General features: G+C 42.3%; 1 protein-coding gene across 1 annotated transcript; it reads left to right on the top strand.

Moving 5' to 3' along the window:
- Positions 1-5,271: 5,271 nt before the first annotated feature.
- On the top strand, positions 5,272-20,033 carry dedd1 (death effector domain-containing 1). The gene is made up of 8 exons (XM_080743197.1): positions 5,272-5,425; positions 6,594-7,140; positions 8,103-8,355; positions 12,480-12,503; positions 12,665-12,715; positions 15,675-15,947; positions 16,366-16,650; positions 19,227-20,033. The coding sequence occupies exons 2-7, from the start codon at positions 6,669-6,671 to the stop codon at positions 16,646-16,648; spliced, it is 1,356 nt and encodes a 451-aa protein (XP_080599323.1). The 5' UTR covers positions 5,272-5,425; positions 6,594-6,668; the 3' UTR covers positions 16,649-16,650; positions 19,227-20,033.
- Positions 20,034-27,995: the final 7,962 nt, after the last annotated feature.

Below are 27,995 nucleotides of genomic sequence, written 5' to 3'. Positions count from 1 at the left end.
TTCCCCCAAAACACTCATGATAGCTGATACAACAGAAGTAAATGACATTTCACAGAAGATCTTTTTAATTAAAATGGTCGGATATTTTCACTACTTCATAATTATATTTTTTTATTTATGGAATTTCTTGTGATGTGTTTGCTTGACTGAAAATAATAATAGGCCTACATAATCAAGCGGTCGATCGGTGAACTGATGCACAGAGGAGGCATATAGCCTACACACTGGACCCATTGTACTATAGGCCTAGCTATAGCCTAGCTTTTGTCTTGAAATAAAAGATAATTTGACAGACAACAGCCTGCATACTGACCATAATGGAATGTTATTGCAGTCGGGGTTAGGCTATATTTCTTGCAAAAGATTTTAAGACAACGGGTGTGTCCGCATAACCTTATATAACGAAGTTGCTTTCATACTAGCTTTTTATTAGTGAACTAAAACAATATTTGACAGATATGACTAGCTTATACATTTTAGTTATGAATTGGAATGTTATATTATAGCAATTGATGCAACAATGATGTGTGGAACACTAATGGAGAGACATGGCACGCATTACGCGTCGTGCGTAATGCCATCCAGCCCATTTAATTGCGTTTTGCCATTGCCATATGGACAGAGAGATTTCTCACACGGGGCCATGTAGAAGTAATCAAAGCCATCAGCTGTAGCCTGTAAATGATCAGTCAATCAATTAAAAGGGTACCCACGTCCGTTTAGTTTGGCAGGTCCTGTGCAGGGCTGCAGGCTGAGTTTCAATTGTTTTTTACCGTCATATCAGACAGCGATTTATCTCCGACACAAATTGCCTATTATAGGCCTATTGTAATAGCCTACAATAATTGGCTGGGATGTAGGCCTAATATTACAATTAGTGTGATGCGCCTATTCTCATTTAATACTATTTCATACTGGCCTGGGATTGTTTTCTTAATAGGCCTATGATTGTTGAATGTCCATACAAAATGCACTTTGTATTTAGGCCTACTTTGAATTTCAAAGTGGGCTATTAATCTTTCTGTTTGGTGAAACAGATACTTGACTGTGCACATTTCAATATGATGTCAAATGCCACTTTGCTGCTTTGTCCATATGCGCTTAGGAAGCAAAGTAAGAGTAAGACACCAGTTTCATTCGAACATGGCTCGTCAATTATGAAGCGATTTAAAAAAATAAAACGTCACCTCATTCATTGGAAAGCCCCACTTCCATGACCAATGACTGTAGCCTATATATAGTAGCCTAGTGTTCCTATTAAATCTAAATATTTAAACGTTGGCTGATCTACCAGCTCTACAGACTCCTGTCCCAAAACTGACATTTCCTGATTCTCAAAGCTCTGAGCTTTGGTTGGCAGCTTGTAGATCGGCTATTTTCAAATAAACTAGGACTTATTAAGTGGATTGATTATGTATGTTTGTTAATGTCATCTATTAGTGATCTAAAAGCACAGTATTTTTTATGTGTGCCCATTGTCTCTCTCTCTCTCTCTCTCTCTCTCTCTCTCTCTCTCTCTCTCTCTCTCTAGTGACTTTGATTACTTCTACATGGCCCCGTATAGAGAAATCTCTCTGTCCATATGGCAATGGCAAAACGCAATTAAATGGGCTGGATGGCATTACGCACGACGCGTAGTGCCATGTCTCTCCATTAGTGTTCCACACATCATTGTTGCATCAATTGCTATAATATAACACCCCTTGTCTTAAAATCTTTTGCAAATTAAAAAGATCTTCTGTGAAATGTAATTTACTTCTGTTGTATCAGCTATCATGAGTGTTTTATATGGATATGGGGGAATCACAAACTCGTCCCTTGGTTGAAACATCAACAGAAATGTAGGCCTAATTATATCAAACTAGACCTATATCTACACAGTTTTATTTTACTGTCTGACAGGCATCATGTTGCGAGCCGCGACTCAGCACATAGTGGCATCGTTTGTGTCATGGAGGATGAAATGGATTGATTGAAGACTTTATAGTTTGCATAGAAAAAGGTAAAGTGTCATGACGTTTATTTCCAAAGCCACGTCGTTGCGAGCCGCGACTCAGCACATAGTGGCATCGTTTGTGTCATGGAGGATGAAATGGATTGATTGAAGACTTTATAGTTTGCATAGAAAAAGGTAAAGTGTCATGACGTTTATTTCCAAAGCCACGTCGTTGCGAGCCGCGACTCAGCACATAGTGGCATCGTTTGTGTCATGGAGGATGAAATGGATTGATTGAAGACTTTATAGTTTGCATAGAAAAAGGTAAAGTGTCATGACGTTTATTTCCAAAGCCACGTCCTACCACCACACCACTGTGGTAGGACTACGAGCGGTTTTAATCCCAACGAAGCGATCTGTGCAGTCAGACGTGCTGCTATTAAATCTGCAGATCCAATACGTTTGTTTCTCTCGCAAATGACAATCTGGCAACACCACTGGCTGGCTGCTGCTGCGTCTCTGATTTCCTCTATCCCAACATAACCGCAATTTAGCTCATGTGTTTAAAGCAACAGTTGAGGGGCCAGGATGTTTAACAGAAGACAGGTAGGCCTACAGCTACAGTTATAAGCTTATGTAACGTGTGAATGGGTGACATATGAACACTCACTTGAATACTGGGCATCAGAGTTTTAAATGCTAAGTAGGCTACACTCACTTGAATACCCCTCACTCACTCACTCACTCACTCACTCACTCACTCACTCACTCACTCACTCCCTTCCTTTATACCTTGTTGTCTATAATGGTATAAATATAGGCGACTAAGTAGGCTACACTCACTTGAATACCCCTCACTCACTCACTCACTCACTCACTCACTCCCTTTATACCTTGTTGTCTATAATGGTATAAAAATAGGCGACTATTCCAAAAACGTCGGCGACACTGTCGGCGACATGTAAAAGCTGTCGGCGACAATTCCAAATCAGGCAGGCGAGAATTCCACCGAAATTGGTGAGCCTTCCTCGGCGACTCTTCCACGTTTTCCGGCGACCTTCATTTCGGCGAGATTACCTGTTACCAAAACGAACAGGTCTACTACCGTTTCCATCCATCTTCTCCAGTGGGATCCATAATCAGGCGTCTAGCACACGTGCCAATGCACCACGTCACGTGTGTGTGGAGATGCAAAAGTGCAAGGGGTACATTTTTGCCTTCCATGTAAACTCCTTTTAATTTAACATGCAAGACAACTATCTAAAGATTAAAACAAAATTCACCATTAATTATTATTTAAACGTAAGAGTACACAATAGTGTAAATCTCAAACGATTGAATGTCTAGAGGCATGTTTTCACTACAGTTCCGGAATTTTTCCTGCAAAATAATTAGCATAATCATTTTCAACTTGCCGGGAGTTTTGTTTTTTGGGTGTTTTCACATGAGCAAAAATGCTGGCATCGCCATAAAATACATCGTTTTCACTACTAAACCGTCACGGAATGAAAATCCGTGTTGCCAGACTTTGCGAGAGAAATAAGCAACCAGGTGTACGAAAATAAGCCCCAAAAAGTGATATTATCTAGGCCACAAAAGCAATTTAAAACTATAAGCATCGCCACATCAGCTACTTGACAATTACCGATCTAAAAGATCACAACAAATAAAAAGCAGCCAGAAACGATCAATACATACAAGCAACTTTACGGAAATCAAGACCATAGTCGCTTATAATTAGCAAACATGGCAACCAGTGCTTACCACACCGTCTGCGTCTGGACGCTTGGTCGCTTGCTTAAAGCAGCAGCGAGTCACGTCTGTTCGTCTCTCCTTTTCTCTCTCACCAATGGATTTAACAAGTTACAAGAAATATTCTTCATGAAACAACACATGTGAACCTTATGTGTGTCACATAAGGTTCAGAAAGGATGCAACGTGTTGCACATGTGGGATTGTGGGCTTGTTTTTTTTTTCTTCACGTCACCGATGGATGCTGGTCATCCACTCGCTCGCTGCTCAGTAAAACACTTTACGACGAGAAACTATTAACTAATGATGCCGCTCTTTGAGTTGGTAGCTTCCAACTTTCATCACAGCATATAGGCCAAATGAGCGCATTGTGTCTCACTCAGACAAAAAATAGGCTATAGCACCGTAAAAAAAGTTGGTAAAGATTCCAGCTTTTATCACATTACGAGCGCATCGCGCTCCTGTCTCCAGAGCGGACTTGTATCAAAACCCACACAGCTTAATTACAAATAGGCTATAGAATAATTTTGAACCATGCATTGATCTAGCATTAAGCTTGCATTTCTCGACATCTGTCTTCTGTGTTTGGCTGGCTTACATAACATTCGAATGCAATATGCATTCTGAAGCTTTCAATCCCAATTACAATGCTTTAACTGTTAATATTGGCTCCTTGCGTGCACCTGCTTGTCCGAAAAAAGTAAAAATCACGGTATGCCGTTTTCACTGTGGGGATATTTCTATTCTGCCGGGACTTTAGGCAAAAATTACTAGGTATTTTCCCGTCACGTTTGGGACACCAAAACTCACGGAAGACAAAATGAGTGGCCGTTTTCACATGGCGTGAATTTCAAAATTGCCGTCATTTTGGAAAAAACTTCCAGAAGTTTGACTCAGTGAAAACGGGGCTTAAGGCGCATCTTCAACAGAACTAGCAAAATGTGCCTATACAGATAATGAAGGCAATAAGTACCCTAAGCACACAGCTTGTTGTTGACAGATTATCAGCGGACATTACAGCACAGGGTGAGTCTCGTCGGATTCTCTGCTTATATTAACAAAACTCTAGAAATACAACGTTTGACACTGAACTTAGAACGTAACTGTTGTCTGCCTTTGAGCAACACAGGCTGGTCTCGTCCCCCCGGCCTTAACGTAAGGTTTACAACATGACATTGATCGTCGAATATTATTTAGTGGTTTGTAACGTTCTGACCTCTTTCTGCAGCATTGATATCCGCCGTTGTTTATGTTAATCAAAGGCACATTTATTTGTTGTAATACAATCTCATTCGACGTTTGAATAGAAAGAGCGAACAACTAACGGCTGTTTATTATTATTATGATATTATTTGTTAGAAACAGCAAACATAGAGTATATTTTAGCCGTTTCTCGTTTTTCTTGATAGAAAGTACGAGAACATCTCGGCTGTTTTGTTTTTTTCCACTGAAACGTGAGGTACTGAGCTTACGTAATAGTCACGTGTATGGGCGTGTCGTGTCTCAACAGCTGTGTGTGTGTGTGTGTGTGTGTGTGTGTGTGTGTGTGTGTGTGTGTGTGTGTGTGTGTGTGTGTGTGTGTGTGTGTGTGTGTGTGTGTGTGTGTGTGTGTGTCTTCTGTTCTCTTCCTGAACAAACAACACAGGACAGAAAACCACGACGACACCACAACAACACAACGCCCTTTACACCAGTCCAGTTGACACACAACGAGCCTCCGACCGTAGACACACACAGGTATGTCCTCGTCTTGTCAAGATGCTTGCAGGTTAAACGAGTCTTTACTTGATTGATAGTAATACGTCGATTCCAACGCATCGACTATGGCAGGTGTTTCGGTTTTTTTTAGGAGTGAAAATAAAAAAATAGCAGAATCAATCTACAGGCTCACCACGCATTGTGTCAGGCATTGAGTGGTGAGCTATTCATCGTCTGTGGATGTTGTACGTTGTAGTTTTTTTTCATTAGCTTTGTACTAGTATTGATTGGAAAATAGGTAAATCTTTCCACACACCATAAACATAAGCACATAGTTAAGCTCCTCTATAAGGCAACAGTCCGCCATTCCGAAACACCGCTATTCCGAAGCAGGGTTAGGGTTAGGTTTAGGGTTAGGGTTAGGGGTAGGGTTAGGGGTAGGGTTAGGGTTAGTTAGGGTTAGGGTTAGGGTTAGGGTAAGGGTTAGGGTTAGGGGTAGGGTTAGGGTTAGAAGTCAACGTTCGGAATAGCGGTGTTTCGGAATGGCGGGGTGTAACCCCTATATAAGCACGTTTAAGACCTTTTTTTATACAACATAAACATTATAACTAGCCTGGTACACGTTTTCTTTCAGTTGCAGTGTTTGTGAATATCTGTAGCTGACAGGAAATAAACTTAGGCCTAAGTTCACAAGCAACACATTCTCCATTATCAACAGATTGTGCTGTTAGTAGGTATAACATAAAACAATTTATACAGCATCGAATACAGCGAGCAATCTTTGAAAGAGCAATTGTTTGTTTTTATTCAGGACACAAACCAAGTAGCCTATATCAAAGCCTGGCTACTAACCTAAATAGATTTTATTCTTAGAAGTGTTAGCACGTGACACGTTTACTCAAAAAAACACTCCAAAGATATATCATATAGGTATGTGAAGAATTCATGATGACAGTTATGTATTCTCTTGTTGCGTTCAACAGCTGTCATAATGGCTGAAAATCACCAGTTAAACCCTGCTTGGTGAAGGAGAGAGCAATTACATCCATGACAGCAATATGCATGAACTGTTGTCTCCCAGACTCCCATCGCCTGACTTTGTGTGTGTGTGTGTGTGTGTGTGTGTGTGTGTGTGTGTGTGTGTGTGTGTGTGTGTGTGTGTGTGTGTGTGTGTGTGTGTGTGTGTGTGCATTAAATTTCTTTATAGCGAAACAGTGTTGACCAGATTGGAGACTGAGGCTGTTTGGAGAGGAGAGGCTGTTCTTTCCGACTACGGGCCAAGATGTTTAACTTTCGACCATACAGCAGTCTCAGGCACTCACTATACTGGGACGAGACGGAATGCCTCAATTACTATGGCATGCTCTCTCTCCATGAAATCTTTGAAATTGTCGGTACTCAGTTGACGGAGACAGACATTGAAGCCCTGTCTTTCCTCCTGGACGAAACCTTTCCCGGCCAACATCCCCTCGACCCGGCAGGTTGGGTGGCCGAGGTCGGCCAGGAAGACCCAGCCAACGCAGGTGAGCCACCTGCTCCTGCGCTGCTGAATGCCTGGAGGCGGATAGAGCCCAGAGGCTCTCTCTGCCCCATCGCAGCGAGACACAGGCCAAAGAGCGGCACGGAGCTACTTCTGGAGCTGGAGAAGCGAGGCTACCTCAGCGAGGAGAGTGTGGAGCCACTACTGCAGCTACTGCGAGTTCTCACCCGACACGACCTGCTGCACTTGGTGTCGCGCAAAAAAAGGAGAACAGGTGAGGATGCGTTACGTATATCATCGCATTCTCATTGTTTTTCGGAGAGAATCAGGCATAACTATGGAAGTGAGAGCTGGGTATAATGCAAACACATGCCCTTTCCAACAGTTGTACCAGCATGGTGAGCCAGAATGAATTAATAGAATTTACTTATGTACTTATGCTCTTCGCCGCCTATGGGGCATAAGGCTTCGTTCCTCCATGCTATCACGGTCTTTGGCAGCCAGTTGTGCCATGCCCCACGAGAGACCCATCTCCATCAGCTCAGCCTCGACAGTTCTGCGCCAGGTGATCTTAGGTCTGCGTCGTTCCCTATTCCCTGGTGTTGTCCATCTGAGGACCACTTTAGGGATCCACTCTGGGGACATTCTTAGTATGTGTCTAAGCCATCTTAGGTGATGGTGTTTAACTTCTGTGATCACGTCTCGGCAGCCAGTCTAAATGTAGAGTTCCTTGTTGGATATTTTATTGGGCCAGTATTTACGGCAGATCTTTCCCAAGGAGCTATTGTGGAAAGAGCTGACTTTGCTCATGTCACACTTGGTTATTCGCAGGCACTCAGCCCCATATAGGAGAACCGGCTTGACCAGGGTGTTATATAAGTAGATCTTGGTTTAGGTGTTGGATTTCCAGATGTTAGAGTAGAATAGAATTTGGGGCATTGAAATTTAACTCCAACCCTAAAAGGCAAAGAGTTCTGATGGCTCCTTGATGAGTGGTAGAATGTTTATTCTGTATTTATCCTCTCGGTTAAAGATATCTGGGCATGAATGATCCATTTTGTACAATCTGAAGTATCTATGACAATAATAGAACAACTGCAATACTTCCAACATTTACTTTAATGCATAGTATTGTCTATTGACCATGAGGAACATGGTAAACATACAACATGATGCATTGTGAACTTGTGAAGGACTATGCAGTTGTCCTAATTCCATGCTGAACCTGTCTTCCAGACTTCTCCCCTCCCATTCCTGAACCTGCTAGGAAGAAGAGGAAGAGGAAAGCTCACGCCTGGGGCCGCGCCAAAGGCCAGAAACCTGCTCCACCACCAGAGAAAGTCTCCTGTGGTAAGAACTGCCTCTTCTCAGCCTTTCTCTTCATTAGAGTTTTAGCTTTGTGGTCCAACGTTGCATCAACACCTCTTTTTGTTGCTCTCACTCCTTCACGTCTTCATTCGTCCAACCTCCTCTGCTCAGTCTTGACTTAATTCTAGTCATTTCCACCAGACCCCCCCACAGGTTAACAAACTTGGAACATGGCTTTTTGATCTAGTCTATCAATCGATCGAATCCTATCATTTGGGCATTTAAGTAGAGGCTTTATATACCGGAGTATCCGTTTGTACATTATCTGCAAACTTCTGATTGTTCCCTGTTCTCTCCCGTGTGCTTTGCTTTGTTCAAACCTGGACTAACGTTAGATTTGGAACTTAAGGCATCCTGTTATGCTCTGGCTGACTATGTATGTGCAGGCAGGCAAAGACTACTGTATGTTCTCGCCCCTGTCCGTGTGTCCATCCATGTGCCTGTGAGCAGCTAATGTCATACACCATTGGACCGAGCGGCGTGAAACCTTGCATGCACACTCTCAAATCGGCCATTTGGTGGCACAATACCAGGCTGCTTTGCCCATTAAAACCGGTAAAGCATCTGTGTCATTTTAGATTTTAGCTATATATAGAGAGAGAATATATATAGAGAAACTTATGTTTTTCAGAAAACTGTTTAGTCTGTGAACCGTCACAGTTTTACCGTATCTCTGTCTATAACGCCTGACACTGTGGTTCCCCTGACACATCACTGTGACATCACAGGTGACATCACAGTGATGTCTGATAGTCAGAGCAGAGATCTCCATATATGGGCAATTGGGCATAAAAGGCTAACACATCACTGTGACATCACAGGTGACATCACAGTGATGTCAGATAGACAGAGCAGGGATCTCCATATATGGGCATAAAGGGGATCTCCATATATGGGCATAAAGGGGATCTCCATATATGGGCATGAAAGGGATTGTATGTATGATGTCAGACAACAGAATATATATGGCCAAGACAGATGGCCTTAGGCGTCTTGCTGGTAGAGTCAGCCTCAGGTCTTAATCGGTTAACTTGTGAAACTTTGGTCGTTCAAAAGAAAAGAAAGAAAAAAATCCTTGGATTTCTTGGATCATAAAGAAAGACTACACTCATTTCTGCCTAACTATATTTTCTGACTGCTAAACGTTGATCCACTTAAACATTCTGAGGATTCCTTGTGACAGACTTGTGCCAGATCAGATTATGTGATTTGTGACCTTAATCTGCATAGCCTATAAAACAAAACATGTCTCAAATCAACAGACTTAACTACAATTTCAGCAAAGTCTTGAATTCCTCTTGCAGAGGGGTTTGAAATTCTACACCAAGTCCTTTGCGTCATGGACAGACAACCGTTTACTGCAGAATGTCTGCATGCCTGTGCAGCCAAAATTCCCCTTTTTAATATAAAAGCCCATTGAACTCTACAGAGTTGTAACAGAACACCAGGTGTGCTATTGTTCTGTGAAAGATTTTGGCCAGAATACCATGACAAGTTTTAGCCTATGTGGGGAGGGGGCTTTTTCATCTACCTTATTTATTTTGGCATGCATGAATGAAAACACAATGCTTACATTAAACGTTGTTTTTCTGGTATTTCAGTTCAAGCTGAAATTGTGTGAAGAAACTAGACTGACTCCTACTTACTCGCTCTGTTTCTCATCTCATTGTCCTCCTTGCATCTCCATAAACCATAATGCAACTGCTGGGAGATTCTTCCATTTCTCTATGTCGCAATTTAGTAGCCTTTTCTCTTCCCTCATCACATTGTCTTCCTCTCACACAACAAATTGTTTTCAGCTGCTGTTAAGAGCTCATTCTGGTAGGTGATCTGTTCTCATTTGCTGTGATAAGACTTGCCCACCACTAGGTTCAGGCATTGTTCTCCTCCATTCTTTTAGCTTGAGTCCAAGTCACATTAAAGTGCCGACCATCGCTGCTCACATTCCTGAACCCTGCCAGAATATTTTTTACAATATTTGAAACCATTCATCTAGCTCAAGTTTCCCACTTGACACTGGGAATCTGTATAGTGAAATTCTCAATGTTCCGTTATTTCTGCCATTGCCTGCCTTTTTATTCTTGACCGATGCTAGTTCCTGTCACCGCAAAAAGATTGAACTTACACTCTCCATACATGGATCTACCCTTCTTTTTTTAAATGACCTGGTCATTCATGCTGCCCCTCTCAAAAGCGACACCTTGCGAATGCCTTCCATTGCGTGTTGATCAAAACATCCTTTTATCTGAAAAAAGGCCTGTTGATTCAGACATAATGACCAAGCCATCTACAAATGAAGACAGCCCCTCCTAGCTAAGCTGCTGTAAGAGTGATGTAGTTACCTGTAAACTGTGACCATGCTGCTGTCTTGACTCCGCATTTAATTCCACCAGGTTGACTCAGGACTCAGATCGAGTAACCCTAGGAAACAGTGGAACATGGAGAAAGAGAAAGAGTGAGGCTGGGGAACAAAACAAAAAACAAGTTTTTGTTGCACCACTGTCCATACGTTCAGCAGTGTGTGTGATGATCAGCTCAGTGGTTCGCTGTCTCACAAGTCTGGTCCGATGCCTAAGGTAAAAGAGGCCTGCTTCCTCACAATGGGGATTTGAGGCTGTCTCTATGCTCTGTATTCAATGCCTGTGTATTATATTACAGCTGTCCTCCTTCCTTGTGCCCTTCAGAAAAACAAACCAAGCAAGTTTGCTCTCAACAAACCGTCCTTGCAATATTTAGTGTTGTACACTGGCTGAGATGGCTTTTGTTACTTTCTTATTCACGTCCTTTATCCTTAATAGTTTTTGCTTTTCTCATGAGTGGTGTCGATCTCTTACTATTTCACAGTGCTCACTTCAAAAAATTTAAAATAATTCTTCATCCGATGCCAGTTTGAAATAAATGTAAGTCATACTAAATTTGATCGGTGAATAACCGAATGGATATTGTTCCATTGTCAAATCTCTTTTCATATGCCTCAACATTTATGGCACAGAGATTTGAGATCATAATTAATATTTAACCCAAAGTACTTTTAACTTCTGTTGCAGTCAACTGTTCTGTGGCAGATTTGTTAAGGCTATTGGTTCATTCATACAAATATCAGTATTTAAAGTAGACTGCAAACGGCTATACAATGGAATTATTCACTTTCACATCCACTGTCACCAATATTACCGGAGTTGATAGGCATTTATTTATTAGTTGGAAAATCTTCCACAGCACGGCAATTCTACCACCTATGCAGCCTCCGTTGATCATAAATGCTAAACGTGGGCTAAACATGGTTGCTGTCCAGACCTGTTACTCACACAGTTCTGAAGAAAGATCTGCCAAGTGGTGCTTTGCTGAGAGAAACCCCTTGCTTTATCTCATCTCTGTGCCCTATGTGTGTTTATGTGTGTACAGTATGGTCCAGGGTGCAGAGATAGATAGGGCCCCTCAATCCGATGTTGGCTTCCAGCATTCAGACCCTACCGCTACCACTCTATGTTATCACTGTTGCAACTCATCTCTGAGAGCATTTTCAGTGAAGTGTCTCATTTACACTCTGCCAGTTGAAAGCTGCTCTTACAAATGCCCACACAAGTAAATGACTTGCAGCTAAGAGGAACCTTTTTCGTGCAATCTAAATGGGATGCTTGTGAAGGTCCATGTTGTAATGAACCTCAGTGAATGTACAGTAGGGTGATTTTACTTACTTAACGAGACACATATTTAAATATTGGAGTTGGAAGGCCATGGATTCAAACCTTCTCTAGACAGTCTGTCCATCATGCATCCTACTGAGTTGTCCTTGAGAAAAACTCTAAACTCTGCCTGCTCCTTCATTCTAAAGGTTAAATTGGGCCTAACCCTAACTACTTTGCTTGAAAAATAACATTTATTTTCCAAAGACAAATGTCATTTTGTCTAGACAAGTCTAGCTAAAGTATAAATTGGCCGTAAGGATGGGAAATTAAATGTGGTCATCATTAGGATCAGGGTTTAGATTAATTGCTAGATAAATGTTAAGATTGAGGAATCGGTCAAGGTTACTCCCAAGCATCCTGTTTAGATGCATACTGTACCATGGAGATGAAGCCCATCTGAGTTTAATTGACCTAACCACTATATCCCAGAATTTAGACGACTAATAGAAATGAGTGCTGTGCCATGCCATGTTTGTTCTTAAGAAAACCACCCATTCGACAGATATCCAACCCACCTGTGCTTGTCTCTTCTCTCCTTTTTTCTCTATGTTCACAGTTCTAAACAGGCCATCCTGAGAGTGTCAGGAAAAACCTCCTCATTCACAATGAGGGGGAGAGAATGGACAGTAATCGCTCAAACCATGCAAAGTGGTACAGAGAGCGATTTGTTTTTCTGTTTTAAGAGAGGGGTCTGTGTGGACCGTCTCTTGATACCTCCCCTAACTCTCCACTCTCGGTCAGTTGTTCAGCAGAAAAACGGATCGATAAAGAGTTGAAGCTCTCCGCAACCAAGTGACTCCTCGTAAATGGGTACTTAGACTTTTTTTTTTTTTTTTTTCTCTCGTTTGGGTCGGGTGAGATGGAAGAAGCCAAACGTGCTCTGTATGTGTTTTTAAAGGGAGAAAATGAAAGCTGTGTCTCCTAATGCCCTGTCTAAGTGGATCCCTCTGTGTCTGATGAAGCATGAAGTGCTCTGTAACCCTAACAAAATGACTTTTCTTTTGTTTTTTTACGGCCCTCTCCACTTCACCACTGTCCATTTCCATCTTGGCCATTCGGAAATGGGGCAGGAGAGAATAAAAGGCAATCTATAATCTATAAATATAGTAATTGCATGAAGGGCAGGTGGTTATCATCACAGCCACGTGCCCAAGATGGCTTACAGTCCCACTGTCAAAAAACTGTTACTGTTGCTGCCATGTTCAATAGTCACTCCTGTTTGGCATTCAGTTAAATCCCCCTCACCCCCTCCCCTGAGCAGAGAAAGTGCTCACTAAGCACATTCTGTCATTTGCCGATTTGACACCAGGCTGGCAGGAATGGATAACTATAGCCTTCGAGAGCGGCCATGATGTGTGTTATGATGAGGTGCCTCTAAACATGTCAAAATGCTGTATCTCTTTTTGTCCATGGAGTTTACTTGCAGAAATGCATCTCTAGATTCAATGCAACCTGCTAGATGTTGTAACAGAAGAGCTTAAATAACATTATGTCAACCTAGGATTTCACTTGTGTCATTTTGCCATCAAAGTAGAGTTCTGTGTCAATGCAAACAACATATTTTGAGTTCTTGTACTGTAACATTGCTTTCATGAACAACAAAAGAACCTATTCAATCAATTCTCCTAGTGTGAGTTTTCTGTGTGTGCGACTGTAAATAACTTGAATTTAATGCTATGCTTCCACAAGTGAAATATTGATTGAATCTAGTTCACTCCCAACCGTTTTAAATACTTAAGCCCTGTTGTCAAACCCTGGGGATAACTTTGTTTTTAATCTCCCCCTTTGATCCAACCCTGTCTATATGAAAAGCATCCTCATTAAAACCCTGTGAAGTTCAGAAAGCGGGGAACCAGTGTTTGGTTTTCACTCTCCTTCAAAATGTCAAGAGATGCATAATCGATGCCCTAACTCAACATTTGCATTTCTGATGGTGGCATCCAAAGCTGGGCCTCTTCTGACTCTCTCATTCCACTTTCCCGTAGGGGAAATAGAAAGAGACAATTTCATTGGACACAGGCAGTGCGATCACAGCTGACTTTAAACCTCGTGATCACATAATTCACTATTGGTGCATCCTCTTTGTGCTCTGGATTTAGGACAAGGCACCTCCTGTGTCTTAACTGAAACCTGGTTCGTTGTCTTCACCAACAGGGTCATGCGTATATGTATTCCATATACAGGTATACAGTATGTACATGTATTCCATATACGTACATATGTATACATATGGCTTTGACTCCGATTAGTTAACATAGTGCCCCTAATGTAAAGAGTGTATGTATATCTTATTTAATTGCCTCTCCCTTGCTGATGATGACTTTTAAATGGACCGAAACACCCAGAGATTTATTATTTTGTTCCCCTGCCATATCTTCATTACTGTTTTAAGATCTGTATTTGGTCAGTATTTTAGAAGTCTCAGGGGAGAGTTGGGTTGGGCCTCGAAGAGGAAAATTTAGATTCCAAATGATGTTTTTGAGAAAAGCTGCTATATAATTTTCAATTGACGGTGTTAGAAAATGCTAACTTTATCGTTGCAGGAAGAATTGGGTTCTGGGGGGTGGTGGGGGTTGATGTTGGGTGGGAGGGAGGGCTGGATCTTTGTTTCAGCGAAAGTCGTCCACCAATGGTTCCCACTCTTCCAAGCTCTGCAATAATGAGAGGACGATCACAACGGTGCTCTTGCTCAGTACAGTATGTATCATTCTGAACCTTCTCGCTGTGCTGCATGATCGCAAATCCTTTTCCACAGTGGATCGCATCATGGAATGAGTTAATCAGTTAGAACCTGGTGCTTGAAACAAAAGAATAAACAAAGACTTCAGCAGACCTCAATCAAAGGGCAACTTTAGAAACTTGCCTTATGTAGTCCATGAAATGCTAGTTGCTTATTTTCCTGTGGCGCTGTCAAGTTTTTAAAAATGCACACCCAACTGCAATCCTTTGCCTCCCTAATTGAATGGTGATTTGCCAAAGAAACTGGAAGTATACGACGGAACAGGATTTCCACGTCAATTTTCCATTCCATGAATCTGTTACGATGATGTTCAGTCCACAGCTGTTCTGCTGCCCTCAAAAGATTACATTTTGTTTTGGTTAAATATGAGACCACAGAAATTTGGGGATAAGGTGGGGAGTAATCCACAGGACACACAGCTGGTTGTTACTGTAGAAGAGCATCTCTTAATTCTCCACATCACCAGTTCATTTTGAAGGCCCACCAGTCTGTGAATGTCATGCCAGTAGCCTGTTCAAAATAATGTGATTGGTACAGCTCCACTCCGCTGCTGTTGGCATATTACGGTTTTGCTCTGCTCTACTGCAACGCTTTATACACGGCTTTAAGAATATGAAAAGGAATCGCATCCTTAATTTTGATACAGTAGTACAGTAGTACCATTAGTCAATCCAGTAGTACCTTTATTCTTGTCAAAGTCCCCCATCTGTTACTCCAGACACTCCTTATCCTTGATCTGATGCACCTAATGTAGATAAGCTTAAACCAACTGACTTTAATGATGTCATATGTGTCCCATGTTTCTTTCCCTTATTGGCCCCCATGACCTCCCCCCTCCCTGGTTCCCCCTTTTATTTTTTTACTGTTCTGTCCCCATCTTGTCTGGCTTCACCACCATTTTTATCCCTCCTGTCGTTTTGTCTGTGCCCCCAATGTGACCTCTCCTCGCCTCTCCTCTCCCCTTTTAACGTTCATGTGACCATCCTCTTCACCTTGACCCATTTCATTTATGTACGCAACCCCCATTGCTGTGCCTCTCCCCGCGGCCGCGTACTCATATAATTTGCTTTCTCTCTTCTACCTCTCATATCTACCATTATCTCCCACTCCCGCCTCCCCCCCGTACCCCCTCTTCTTCCTCTACCACTCCACCCAACCACCCCCCTTACCCTCAGATGTGCGTCTGCGTGTGCGGGCTGAGTACCTGCAGCAGGAGTCTGCGCTTCGCAACGGAGTCATTTCAGACAAGCAGCAGCCTCTGGAGCGGCAGTTTGAGTTGTTCAGGTACTGGTAAACTCTTGGACTGATTGCACGCTTTGTTTGAGTAATCCACAGTCAATGGAGCCACATCTTCATTTGATGTCATTACACACTCCGTGTCCATTCTGTCTACAATGTCCTCTTGCAGTATTTGTCAGGCTGGTCTCAATGTGTAAGTGCGATTAAAACAGGATTAAAGAACGAACTGGAACTAAACCAAATTTTAAATGAAAATCTAACTAAATGTAATAATCACCTTGATTGAATCTCAGTGCACAAAATGATAAAAATCCACTTAATTGATCCCCATGGGGGTTAATTTTGAAACTGAAAGCAAAGAACGGTGTAGACCAGAATGTTGAATAAAACAGTTAAATCGGATTACTGTGCTACTACTATTCAGTGAATTAATTTCGATTGTGACTTTGCTTTCCTATCTCAGCCGTGCCAGCTCATTGCTGCGGGAGCTGGAGGTGGGCTCTGTGGTCTGCGACATCAAGTTCACAGAGCTGGATAACCTGGAGGCCTTCTGGAGCGACTATCTCCGTGGCGCCCTGCTGGAGGCCCTCAAGGGAGTCTTCATCACCGACTGGATGAGGTCAGAGGCGGGGCCCGAAGGCGTGCGCTTGCTCATCAGTGTAGACCAGGATGATTATGAGGAGGGTCGCTTGGTGCTAATGGCAGGAAGGTGTCAAAATGGCTGCAAGACGCCAAACGCCTGTTAATGGTAAGACCAGCATGCGCACGCACACACACACACACACACATACACACATACACACACACACACACACACACACACACACACACACACACACACGTGCACAAACACAGCTCTTCCAAAGGAAGTTAAGCTCCTGTTGCCTGTCAATTGACAGGAGCAGAAATACCTCTTAAAAAATTGCTATTGTGTTAATTCAATGCATCTTTGTTGTAGCCTGGCAAAGCTAGTCTGGTTAATAAACCAGACCGCACAACACCACCCCCTGGCGGTAGTGAGGAATTAGTATGAGCAACGCCAGGCTATGGCAAAGCCAGAGGACAAATGTTGCTTTGCTCATTGGCTCAGAGGCATTTGCTTGGGATTTTGGCATAGTTATTCCTGTAGCTGGCCTGGGTTTGTATCCAACCCGAGGCCATTTGCTGCATGTCCTCCCCTCTCTCTCTCTCCTTTCCTGACTCTTCACTATCACTATCAAACAGTGTTGAATTCGTCGAATAAGACTATGACGAATAATGTTTGTCGACTGTGTTTTTTTCACTGACGAAAGCTAAATAAAAACGTAATAAAAACTAAGCTGTGATGACTAAGACTAAATATATTGACAATTTCGTCAAACAAAATAAAAACTAGACTAAAACGTTGAAGACTAAAAGGGAGGGACTAGGGAGAAGAGAGTCATTTTATGTTTGGTTGCTCTCAGGTGTGGAGTGCTGAAAATAGTTGATCTACAAGCTCACAACGCGTCGCAGCATGACTCGTTGTGAGCTTGTAGATCTGCTATTTTCAGCACTCAAACAAGTTTAAAATCAGCCATTGCGATGCCATCAAGTCCTGCCAAAATACATTTCAGTTAACTAAATCAACTGTAAATTTAGTCGCCTAAAATCTTATGATATTTAGTCGACTAAAATTAGACTAAAACCTTTCAGGTGACTAAATTATGACTGACTAAAACTAAATCAAAATGTGCTGTCAAAAACAACACTGCTATCAAATAAAGGTATAACATTTTTATAAGAAGAATAGAGTCTGCAACACTGGTGAATACTCAGCTCTGTTTTATTGCTTCAACGTTTTGATCCGTTTGGATCTTCTTCAGGAATAGTACATGGTATCCTTATAAAGACTAGCTTCCACTATGATTGGCTATAACAATGAGTGGTGATTGGAACCACCTAAGCTCATACCAATCAGGCCATTTCTCCAGTAACAAAGGGCAATAATCAACACAAACCCAACATGTTTGCATCTATACATCAATATTACATATCAAGAAATACAAGATATAAAATATACAAAATAATAATCAGGAACACGATCAAGATGCCATTTGTCCAGCACCTGGGCTAGAGTGGATTTGTGCAAGCACTATCACCCCTACAACATTTTTATAAAACATATATAGAGCTGCTCATTATCTGAGCTGATTCTCAGTGGATGTTTTTCAGACTAATATCTTGAAGTGAAAACCCGGCTCAAGAGATTAAGGCTGGCTATGTGAGGCTGTATTTATTGTACTAGATAAGAGTTATCTGACTCTTAGGTGTGGAGGTGATGTGATAGCGTGGGATAGGAGATGGTATGGATATACAGTATACAGGTTACAACCTGGTTGTGTTCTAAAACCATTCAGTAGATATATTGGTAAGTAAAACAGTCATCCAAAGTAGTTAGTTGTAACAAAGTACCTTTTGTGTAATGGCACATCAAAGAACCAGAACCTCCACTGGCCAACAGGCACAAAGCATGTAAGGTTTTAGCCATAACAAAAATCATTGCCACTACTGAGGATGATTTGTAAATATAGCTTGTTATTGGTTGAGTCCAAACAGGCTGAGTGTGAAATTAGAATATGTGAGATAAATATATTGAAAGGGATTATTACACTAACTCAATTACAAAAGCAGTTAGTTGTAATCGTCACAGATACAATTACACTACAGTACAAACACTGGCTGCACTATCAATTCATTTTTTAATGACTTTTCTATCGATTACCATTTCCAGTAATTGAGAATCAAGTTTTCCTTGATATTGGTTTAATTGTTTCTGCATCAACAAATCGACGTGAAAAGCTATTTACCTAATATACAATAAGCCAAAGTGTCTCACAAAAATAGCTGATCTACAAGCTCACAATTCTGACAGATCTATTTTGAAAACATTTCGCAAGAAAAAAAAAGCTAATTATTAATAACCTTTTTGAAATTTGTTATTTATTCATTATCGATTATATTGATTAGTTTGAAAAATGATGCACCCCTAACCTTATTGTAAATTATCCTGATACGGCAAACTGTAAATGGGTTTAAATAGGAATGAATTGTTTCAGGTCTTTCTTTTCTTTTCTAGTTGGGTAATTATTTGTAAGCACCCCCTTCCACTTTTTCTTTCTAGTCATGTAATATATTTAATGCCCACTAGATGGCAGACCCTGCCATGGCTTGTTATTGAGCATGGCAAACCTCACAACACTGAAATCTAGGCTTTTTGGTTTTATCGTTCTCATTGTTTGCAAATGAAAGAGAAGCATAGAGGAGGGGGAGAAAAACTGCTTTCCTTTGTGGTTTGTTATACAGGTGCTGCTCCATAGGAAACGGTGTCAGTCAGAGAACAGGAAACTAGCAAGCCTGCACCAGCCGTACCACAGGAAAGCCCCTGCAGACAGTGCCAAGCTTGAATAAAAGGACAGACACTCTGGACTGTTAAGACTTCACAAACCACTCTGTACCTTTGAGACATACAGGTTGCACTAGCCGCTGAAGCACACGCACACACTTGTCAAGTGCCTTGTCCATCATTTATTCAAGCTTGGAGGCTGTTGTGTAGTTTCGATGTGTATCCAGTATCACATGCCAACCAAAGACTGGAACTCTCATGAATACCCTTTGACCAGCCATGTGAGCTGCAACCTTGCAAGGCCAGCTTTGACCTGGAGAGATTTGCCAGGTTTTCGTTAAAATGTAGGTCTAGGATGGGAGGAACCGGGTTTCGTAACCAAGCGTTGACAAAAGCTCTTGGCCCTCTCTGAGGAAAGATAATGAAAATATGAAGATTACAAACGTGAGCATCTTTTTGTTTTGTTTTTGTTTGTTTTATTATCTATGAGGGAATTTTCATTTTATCATACATTGATGGCGAGGGAGTAATGGATTGTTTGTCTGGCATTTGCACTAGCTTTGATGCTGGTGTGCCTAGTTTACACTCTGATAACAAAACACTGGTGCTCTCCATCACTGCGGGCTGTGATAACCCAACTTGGCTGTGATTGCTGTGGTCAGTGAACATGGCAGGTGCCAGCAGATGACAGCAGTGATTAGGAGCGGTCTTCAGCGGACCATGGAAGATTCATCATCGCGAGCTTGTCAACACACCGAGAAGGGATATAGCACAAGGAGGGGTGGGATTCTGGGGGGTGGGGGGGGTTCGTGTCCGAGGCTCCCAGCTTAGGTCCCGGCACTCGGCGAGAGCTTTCCTTAGTAACGCGAAAGCACAGGATGGCCGTCGGTCAATAGAAGCAATGTTGGGTGGGGCGGGACTGCGCTAGTGAGGGTAGATCTGAATCAAAAGTGCACATCCCTGGCTCCACTCAGCCCTGCCGTGTAAGGGCTGGTGGAGTGGCTCACGGACAGCTGTCTAGCCACCCTGCTGGAACTAATGCCTGGACTTCACTCATAGAGGACGATCAATAACAGCCCTCTCGCTCTAAGTCCCCTCATACAAGCGCGACTTAAGACAGACTGCTCGCTGTACCGACTGAAGAGAGACATGTGCTCCACGGGACCAAGGCAAGAGACGAGCACAGGAAGGGGACCGGGGGGGTGGGGGGACACTTGTTGCATTTACCTTTCTGTAATGTTTCAGTATGTGCATTAATGAAGTTATTAATATATCTCTGTACTGTTCATAGGAGAAAAAAAAAGTTGGGGAAATGTCATTGCCGTGTGTAGGGAGGTAGACTTAAGTTTAGAAAAGCAGGACATTTAATTTGTTGCATGGCATGTCTTTTTGTTGTGTTCATTTTAATACATTAGGAATACTTTCTGATTAAAAAATAACTATTATTCTGGATTCAAGGTTTGGATTTTTTTCTTTTTTAATCAAATCCATATGAATATTAATTATTTGCTCCAATATCAGTTGCACCAAACAACGCTGCACTTATTCCTTCCTACTGAATAATTGTAATATTTTGTATAATAAAACAAGCAGTGTCATTATCATACAGATGATCGAATGTGTATATAGTTGTACATAAACAGTAATGTGGCTGAGGAGTCTTGTTTACTAGGCTAATAGTAATCCTGTTGGGGAAATAAAAGTTACATCTTTCCCCAGCTGATAGCTGCTCAGATTGTCATGATTAGTGTTTGGGGGGGACTGTTAACGGTTAAGTGTCTTGCTCAGGAACACTTTGACAAACACAGGGTGGAGAAAGGAGGCGAACCGGTGACATAATTACCAGAAGGCCTCTCTAATGCCCACAAAGATAATGGCCACAGTACATATTATAGTCTTACACACGTTGCAGTTTCTAATGTTGAATCTCATTCTTGCTGTGGCTTGTTTGTACTACTTCATCTTGTTGCCTTATACAATTCTCTAAGTCCCATAGCAGCTCTTCTATTTGTCCTCCAACCTCTGTTTCTGTTTACTGGGACTGTGTTCTCTGCCCTGGAGTGGTCTGAAGAGATCTGTCAGATGTGGGTCAGACTGGATCACATCCCAAATAGTTCCGCCGTACTCTGAGCTGTCAGTGTGATGAAAAACACTTGTGTCATTCTGAAGAAACTTGTTGAAATGGTCCATTGCTGTTCATTCCATCATTTAATGTTCGCTTTCAGTTTCATTCAAAGACTACTATATTTAAAGGTGGAGTTAAAGGGATATACCTAAAACACACGTGCACACACAAAAGAAAACAGAACACACTCTTGGACTCCTGATCCAAACCATATATTTTGAGGCCACAGCCAAAGTCGTGCCTCTTCTGTGTGATCTAGTCAGCCTGTCGCAGCATCAGCCATGTGACTGTCAATATTCAAAGATTTTATTCATTGCCCATACATGTATATGCAGTGAAATGTTGCAGACTCCACCAGATGCTGCCAACAGTGACTACTAACATACAATATAATACAAGTAAGGTTCTAAGTAGTAATAAGCAATAAAGTGTAAATATTTCAACTAACCTGTGTGCAAAAAATGGCATGCGATATACAGTATATGACAACTAACCAAGCATTAATAACATAATTGAATTAAATGGTGTGTAAGTGATAGTCTATTGTTAAAATAAGCGTAAAATAGCTCTATATTCCAGGGGAAATCACTGCTATAGAGTATTCAGTAACGGGCCCCCACACTCAGCAAAGAAGTGCTCGCCCTCCCTCCACACTCTTACGTAGACAGAAGATAAATGTTCAGGTCGGGATACCAATATTATCCAATCAAGAAAGAGAAGTCACACCGGATACGGGACAAACAAGTAAATTGGAAGTGATGAAACAAAGAAATGAGCAGATAAAATTGGAACCGGAACACAATAAAATTGAAGCTGATACATTATTTTTTGTGGGGGTTATCTCTCCTGTTTGGATATAATTAGTATACAGACCTTAAAATGTATTTTCTGTTTACTAAAGAGGTGGAGAAACCCTGTGTTATTTTTGAGCGGTGCTCCTGGAAGGAGCTAAGCTCCAACATCTGGCTCTGTCCGTCCGGTTCTCAAGAAATCTCCGGTGCCCGAAAAATGTCCGGGCTCCAAATAATTTGAAGCGTGCCTTACATCTGACCTAGATATGGCCGACATCTTGAGCAGCCCCTGGCTGCAGACACATGGTGGTCTTGTACATCTTGGCACAAACAGATCAAAGTCTGTTGTACGCCAAGGGTTCCATTGGCCAAGCTTTGGCAGGACGCGCTGTGTTTGGCCAGCGGGACGCTTGATGAAATTAACTCATAAATAGCACAGCTCACTTCTCGCTATTTTTCTTTAACTCATAAATAGCACCATTCACTTCACACAATTTTTTCCTTAAAAAGAAATATTACAACACCTTTAACGTATAGTTAACACTCAGCATGTTACAGTGCAGGTACTGTGCCGTATAGGGGTTTATTGTCATGATAAAGGACCCATCACTGCAACAACAACAAAGACCATCCCCTAATTTTTCCTCCCTTTTATGTTTGGTAAATCCTTCAAATACTTGTTTTACACATATGGTGCATGTGAATTTATGAAAGTAAAAAATACATTTATTTTGTATTTTAGGCATCTACAAGCTGATACGTGCTGCAGTGTAGGCTATCTGGAGCACTTAAGTGAATCTTAAGAGAATTTTTGAGCTGATTTGAAAATTAAAGGAGGAAGAGTGGGGTGTTTTCTGTGTCATGGAATATAGATGGTATAGACCAGAGTAGACCAATGCCTTGTACATGAATGGTCCCAACAATAGGCCTATAGTCTAATAACAGTCATATTTTTCTGCTGAGGGAAAAGAGAAGGACAAATATCACTATCATATGCTTCAGCGTGTTGGGGATTGCAATTATTTCTTGGTACACATGATAGAGTGTGTAATTTTACCATGTTTCTCGTTGAATTATTCACTGGCCTCGGGGTGTGTCCTTTAGCAGCTCACCGGGGACATTGTGACTTCCATTGTCTGGTGGTCACTTGAGTTTTGACCTTTGCACTCCTCACTGTTGGCTCATTGTAATGATAGAGAATGCGAATAACCACATCAGATATGAATATAGTCGGTAGGCCTATATACAGTATATATTATATTTATTTTAAATGTAAAAGGGGGAAAAATCGGACTAATCTTAAACACAACATGAATAAATAGCTTGTAGGCTGTTGAACAAAAAGAAGATAGGCTACACAATACACATACATATCCCTAAAATATTAAGAAATTAGATAGGCTACATATAGCCCTAAAATATCAAGAAATGGCATCAAAGGCCTTTAACTTAATGCAGAACCAACTGCTATTATGTTAAACCCCATCAGCTGATGCACATGTGTTACATACACATGTGACATGTGTTACAGAAAGACATACTGTATAGGCTAAGAACAATGCAGTGGTTTATATTGTATTCTGCTTTTAAACTCCCCATCAAGCTGACATGGAGCTTATTTGTCGTTACACTCCCTGTTAACATTGTGTCCCAGTCAGTATCTTGTGCAATACCTAAATTGACACTTACATCCATCATCCGACTAATTAACGGACTCGGGTAGGCCTATATTTCAAATAAGTCGGGTGTCCTACATACAGTAGCCCGCAGGTAGCGGCTATTTGTAGGTATTACTCTTCTCTCTCATGGCTCCCAAGCTGTGGAATAAACTCCCCATTCTCGATCCTAATTTTTCACCGTAGTCTGAAGACTCACCTCCTCAGACAACACTATTGAAGTACATTTAAGGACAGAAATTGTTTATTTCTGAGCTCAGTGGTTGGTGGCTTGTCGCTGTTCCTGTTCAGTTGTGTTGTGATTTGTGTGACATCAACACCTTTATGGCGACAGAAGGGCTGGGAGGAGAGATGAGGCCCGGCCGGGGCACATGACATGTGCCATAATCTTTACCCGTTTTCAGAGGGTTTAGGACGCGAAGAGTTGACGCTTTGACATTCCACATTCAAATATGATAAAAATATAGATGCTAGGCATATTATCAATATAATTAAGTTCAAAACAAAGTGGCCGGCGAGCGAGAACATGCTTTTTGTTATACCATACTGATTTCGCCTTCCTATTTTCTCTTCTGCCGCTCATTTGACACCTAATTGTATTTGGTTTATGCTGTGTCCATTCTGGCCACGCCTACCATTTATAAACCTTCTATGATGCTTGGGTATTGACTTTCCATCATGGTCGTAGAGATCAGTAAAGAGAGCCCAGGGGATAAACCTGAGGGCCCATTCTGCCCTGTTCAGAGTAAGCGTTGTTTGATGGCCAGAGGTTGCCTCAGGCCAGCCTTGGGGAAAATTGCGGTTTTCGAAAACTCTGTTCTCACAATGCCAGCCTTGAAGCAGGACCCAGGCACACGGTCTCTGAGCTCTGCCAATAGCTGGAAGCACAGCCTCAAAGGCATCCTCTAAGCCAAGGGTGGGCAACTTTGATGATGGTGAGGGCCACTATATTTCCACCTTCACTCCAGAGGGCCACGTTGCATATTGCTATATTCTACTTTGTCATTATCGCATACAATAGAAGCAAAAATAGCAGATCTACAAGCTCAAAGCGCATCGCGCTGCGATGCGTTTTGAGCTTGCAGATCGGCTATTTTTGCTTCTTTTGAATTGGAATCCTTCATTATTTTTTGTTATTTCTTAATTGGAATCCTGAAATGTTACATTTTGATTTTATTTCAAACGCATTTAGTTATATACTCATGTTAACTTTATGAACATAAATACAAATACATTGGACATAAAAAATACATTTTAATACAACTATACTAGTCATTAAACTACAAATATAGACTGACAGAATTAAAGCAGGTCATGTTTGGAATTGTAACAGCTGAAATCAATAATTGCGACCGTCAGGGAGCAGTTTACTATGAAAACCTCCACCGGCCGTCCGTCCGTCGGTCGGTCACATGTCACACGTCACACCTTTGCCCTGCTCATATCTCCGCATCAGTATATAGGGCTTGTTTGTTTATTGTATGACATCACGCCACATCATCAGCTGTGGACTCTGTGATGTCATCGTATCGCATCAGTATATAGGGCTTGTTTGTTTATTGTATGACATCACGCCACATCATCAGCTGTGGACTCTGTGATGTCATCGTATCTCCATATATGGCCATCTCCGTATATGGAGATATAAGTCGTCCATGCCCAAGTATGGGCTGGTGAGGTCAGACTTTGTGTGATGCGTAGGTTATCTCCATATATGGAGATTCAACATTCCAGGCAATGCTCTCTTCCCTGGTGAGAATTGCCCCTTTATATAGGGCTTGTTTGTGTATTGTACGACATCACGCCACATCATCAGCTGTGGACTCTGTGATGTCATCGTATCTCCATATATGGCCATCTCCGTATATGGAGATATAAGTCGTCCATGCCCAAGTATGGGCTGGTGAGGTCAGACTTTGTGTGATGCGTAGGTTATCTCCATATATGGAGATTCAACATTCCAGGTGTAACTATGGCTACCCGTATGACGTGAGAGGTGGAGGTTGTGATATTTGTGGAGATAAGCGACCAACGGTCGCTTATCTCCCGATTAGGGAGTCTTACTGGTATTCAGTATCCCGGTATTAACCTGCGGGCCGCATTAAGTGAAGGTGGGCGCCGCATGTGGCCCCCGGGCCGCCAGTTGCCCATGTAAGCATTGACTTTTAGCTGGGGGATGCCGCTGCTTTGAGAGAATGCCTTCATGGAGGACTCTGGATTGGGAGGGCCCCTCTATGTCATGCTCGTGCCCACCAAATGGGGATGAGAGCCTTGGTAAGCCGCTGAGGGAAACCAGCTCCAACCTTTGTTCCTCTGGCCAACAGCCTTCTGTTGCCTTTCTGGGGAGGCGGTCCCTGGGAAAACTCCCTCGCCCTATGGTCCTCTACCTTCTAACATATTGGATGAGGTGTCTCTGTCTGGCAACAAAAAAGCTGAAACAGCTGGACAGGGTTCTGCCACAACAGGGAACCACCAGGCCTGTTGATATGTTATGTTCACTAGTGCCACCTGCTATCAGCCTACTGCTGCAGTTCCTGGTGTAAGCCTGAATGACCTTGAGTGTCTTCTTGCAGACAGTCGGTGTGCCCGGGTGCACATCCTCTGTTGCCTGCTGGCACATCACCTCCTGTCTTCTTCTACCCAGAGTCTGGATTATAAGATCAGGATCTCTGCAGGAAGACATCTCCACACAGGATGTCCCGTCAATCAGCCTGGATGCTGAGAGAGCAGCCCTCTCACCAGCAGCTACTGTACACCTGCCCACCTGCCGGTGGCTGGAGAGGAGCTCATGATGTCAGCTGAAGCTCCCCATGATGGAAGCCCCAGGAGCCTGGGGGTCTCCACAGTTCAGTCAGCTGCTGCCGTTGACCCTCTGACCCTCTGACTCTGCTACCTCCAACTGCAGCAGCACATCTAGCTGTCGCAGCATCACCAGGGATGTGCTGGCCATTGGGAAAAGCGGGACAACCCCCTGGACCGGCCGGTTCATTCCTGGCCGGTCCAGGCCGGCCATTAGGAAAAAAATAAAATGTCGGCCTTCGTTCCATTTTGGGGGCTGGGCGGCCAACAAAGTAAATCGTCACTGTCGGGCAGAAACCTTGTATCTCCAAGTTTCAAATGTATACATTTTTTCGCCAAGCAAAGCCCTGCTTCATCATATAAGGCCATTGCACAAAAGTAGTGAAAACAGCAGATCTACAAGCACACAACGCCTGTTTTCACTAGTTTAAATCATTTTTAAAATGATAAATACAAAACAAACGGTTTTGGACATACAAGGTTTCCACCCGACAACGACGAAATATAACTCATGTACAGTAATTGGCCCACTGGCTTGTCACTTGTCATGATCTGAAATGGCAAATCTTTGAGTAGCAGCAGCGCTATAGAGAGCGATCTCTCTCTATAACGCACAATGAGGGCCTCCCCAACTCTTTTTCCCGGGCTGAATCAGGGGCCCAGCATGTCCCTGAGCATCACCCCTTCTCCAGGCCCCTCTGTCTCGGCCCCAGCCAATTGACTTTGTCGATGCCTCCGCGATCTACATCCAGGTCGAGGGATGCCACAGACGGGGTCAGGGAGCCACGTTACCATGACTACACATGGCTGCAGGACCCCGAGTGGGACAGTGGCTTTTTCAACGGCCAGCGTTCTGGTGGAGGAAGATGCTGCTATTGATGGTCATGGAGGCCATAAGATGGTTAATAAAAAAAACTCTAAAGTCTAAAAGGAGGTAGAGACAATTTTAATTGAATTAAGTAATAAACGTTTAGTGTAAACAGTGTTTCTTTTTTCGTTTTCCTTTTTTACACAAACACATTGTAGAAAAAAAATATTTTTGAATTAAATTGAACAAAAACAGCAACATCAACTGCAGTTTTACAGAATAACAAATGAAACAGTGCTTTGTTGAAGTTCCTGCTGACTGCAATTTTGAGTGGCCTAAAAGCAGGTGAGCTGCTTGGAACTCTGGGCCCATGATAACATATTACACTGGATATTTAATATTTATCAAACGATAAAATCTATAAACCATGTTGTCTTTGAGATCCACCGTTGGCCACGGGAGCTGAAGTTTTCAGCTCCTGTTCAGCATCAGTGTATAGAAGCAGCTTTTTTTAAAGCCCAGAACAGTGC

The sequence above is a fragment of the Nannobrachium achirus genome (assembly GCF_963921795.1).
Source record: "Nannobrachium achirus genome assembly, chromosome: 2".
In the NCBI taxonomy this organism is placed as follows: Eukaryota; Metazoa; Chordata; class Actinopteri; order Myctophiformes; family Myctophidae; genus Nannobrachium; species Nannobrachium achirus.
The sequence above is the reverse complement of the archived record's forward strand: the minus strand, read 5'-3'. Positions and strand labels throughout refer to the sequence as shown.

Excerpts from the sequence above, each read along its gene's own strand:
- dedd1 (XM_080743197.1), top strand. The coding sequence starts at position 6,669 with ATGTTTAACTTTCGACCATACAGCAGTCTCAGGCACTCACTATACTGG. Across the intron at positions 7,141-8,102 it reads GCGCAAAAAAAGGAGAACAG|ACTTCTCCCCTCCCATTCCT; the intron begins GTGAGGATGCGT and ends CCTGTCTTCCAG. Across the intron at positions 8,356-12,479 it reads CTCTGCTCAGTCTTGACTTA|TTCTAAACAGGCCATCCTGA; the intron begins ATTCTAGTCATT and ends CTATGTTCACAG.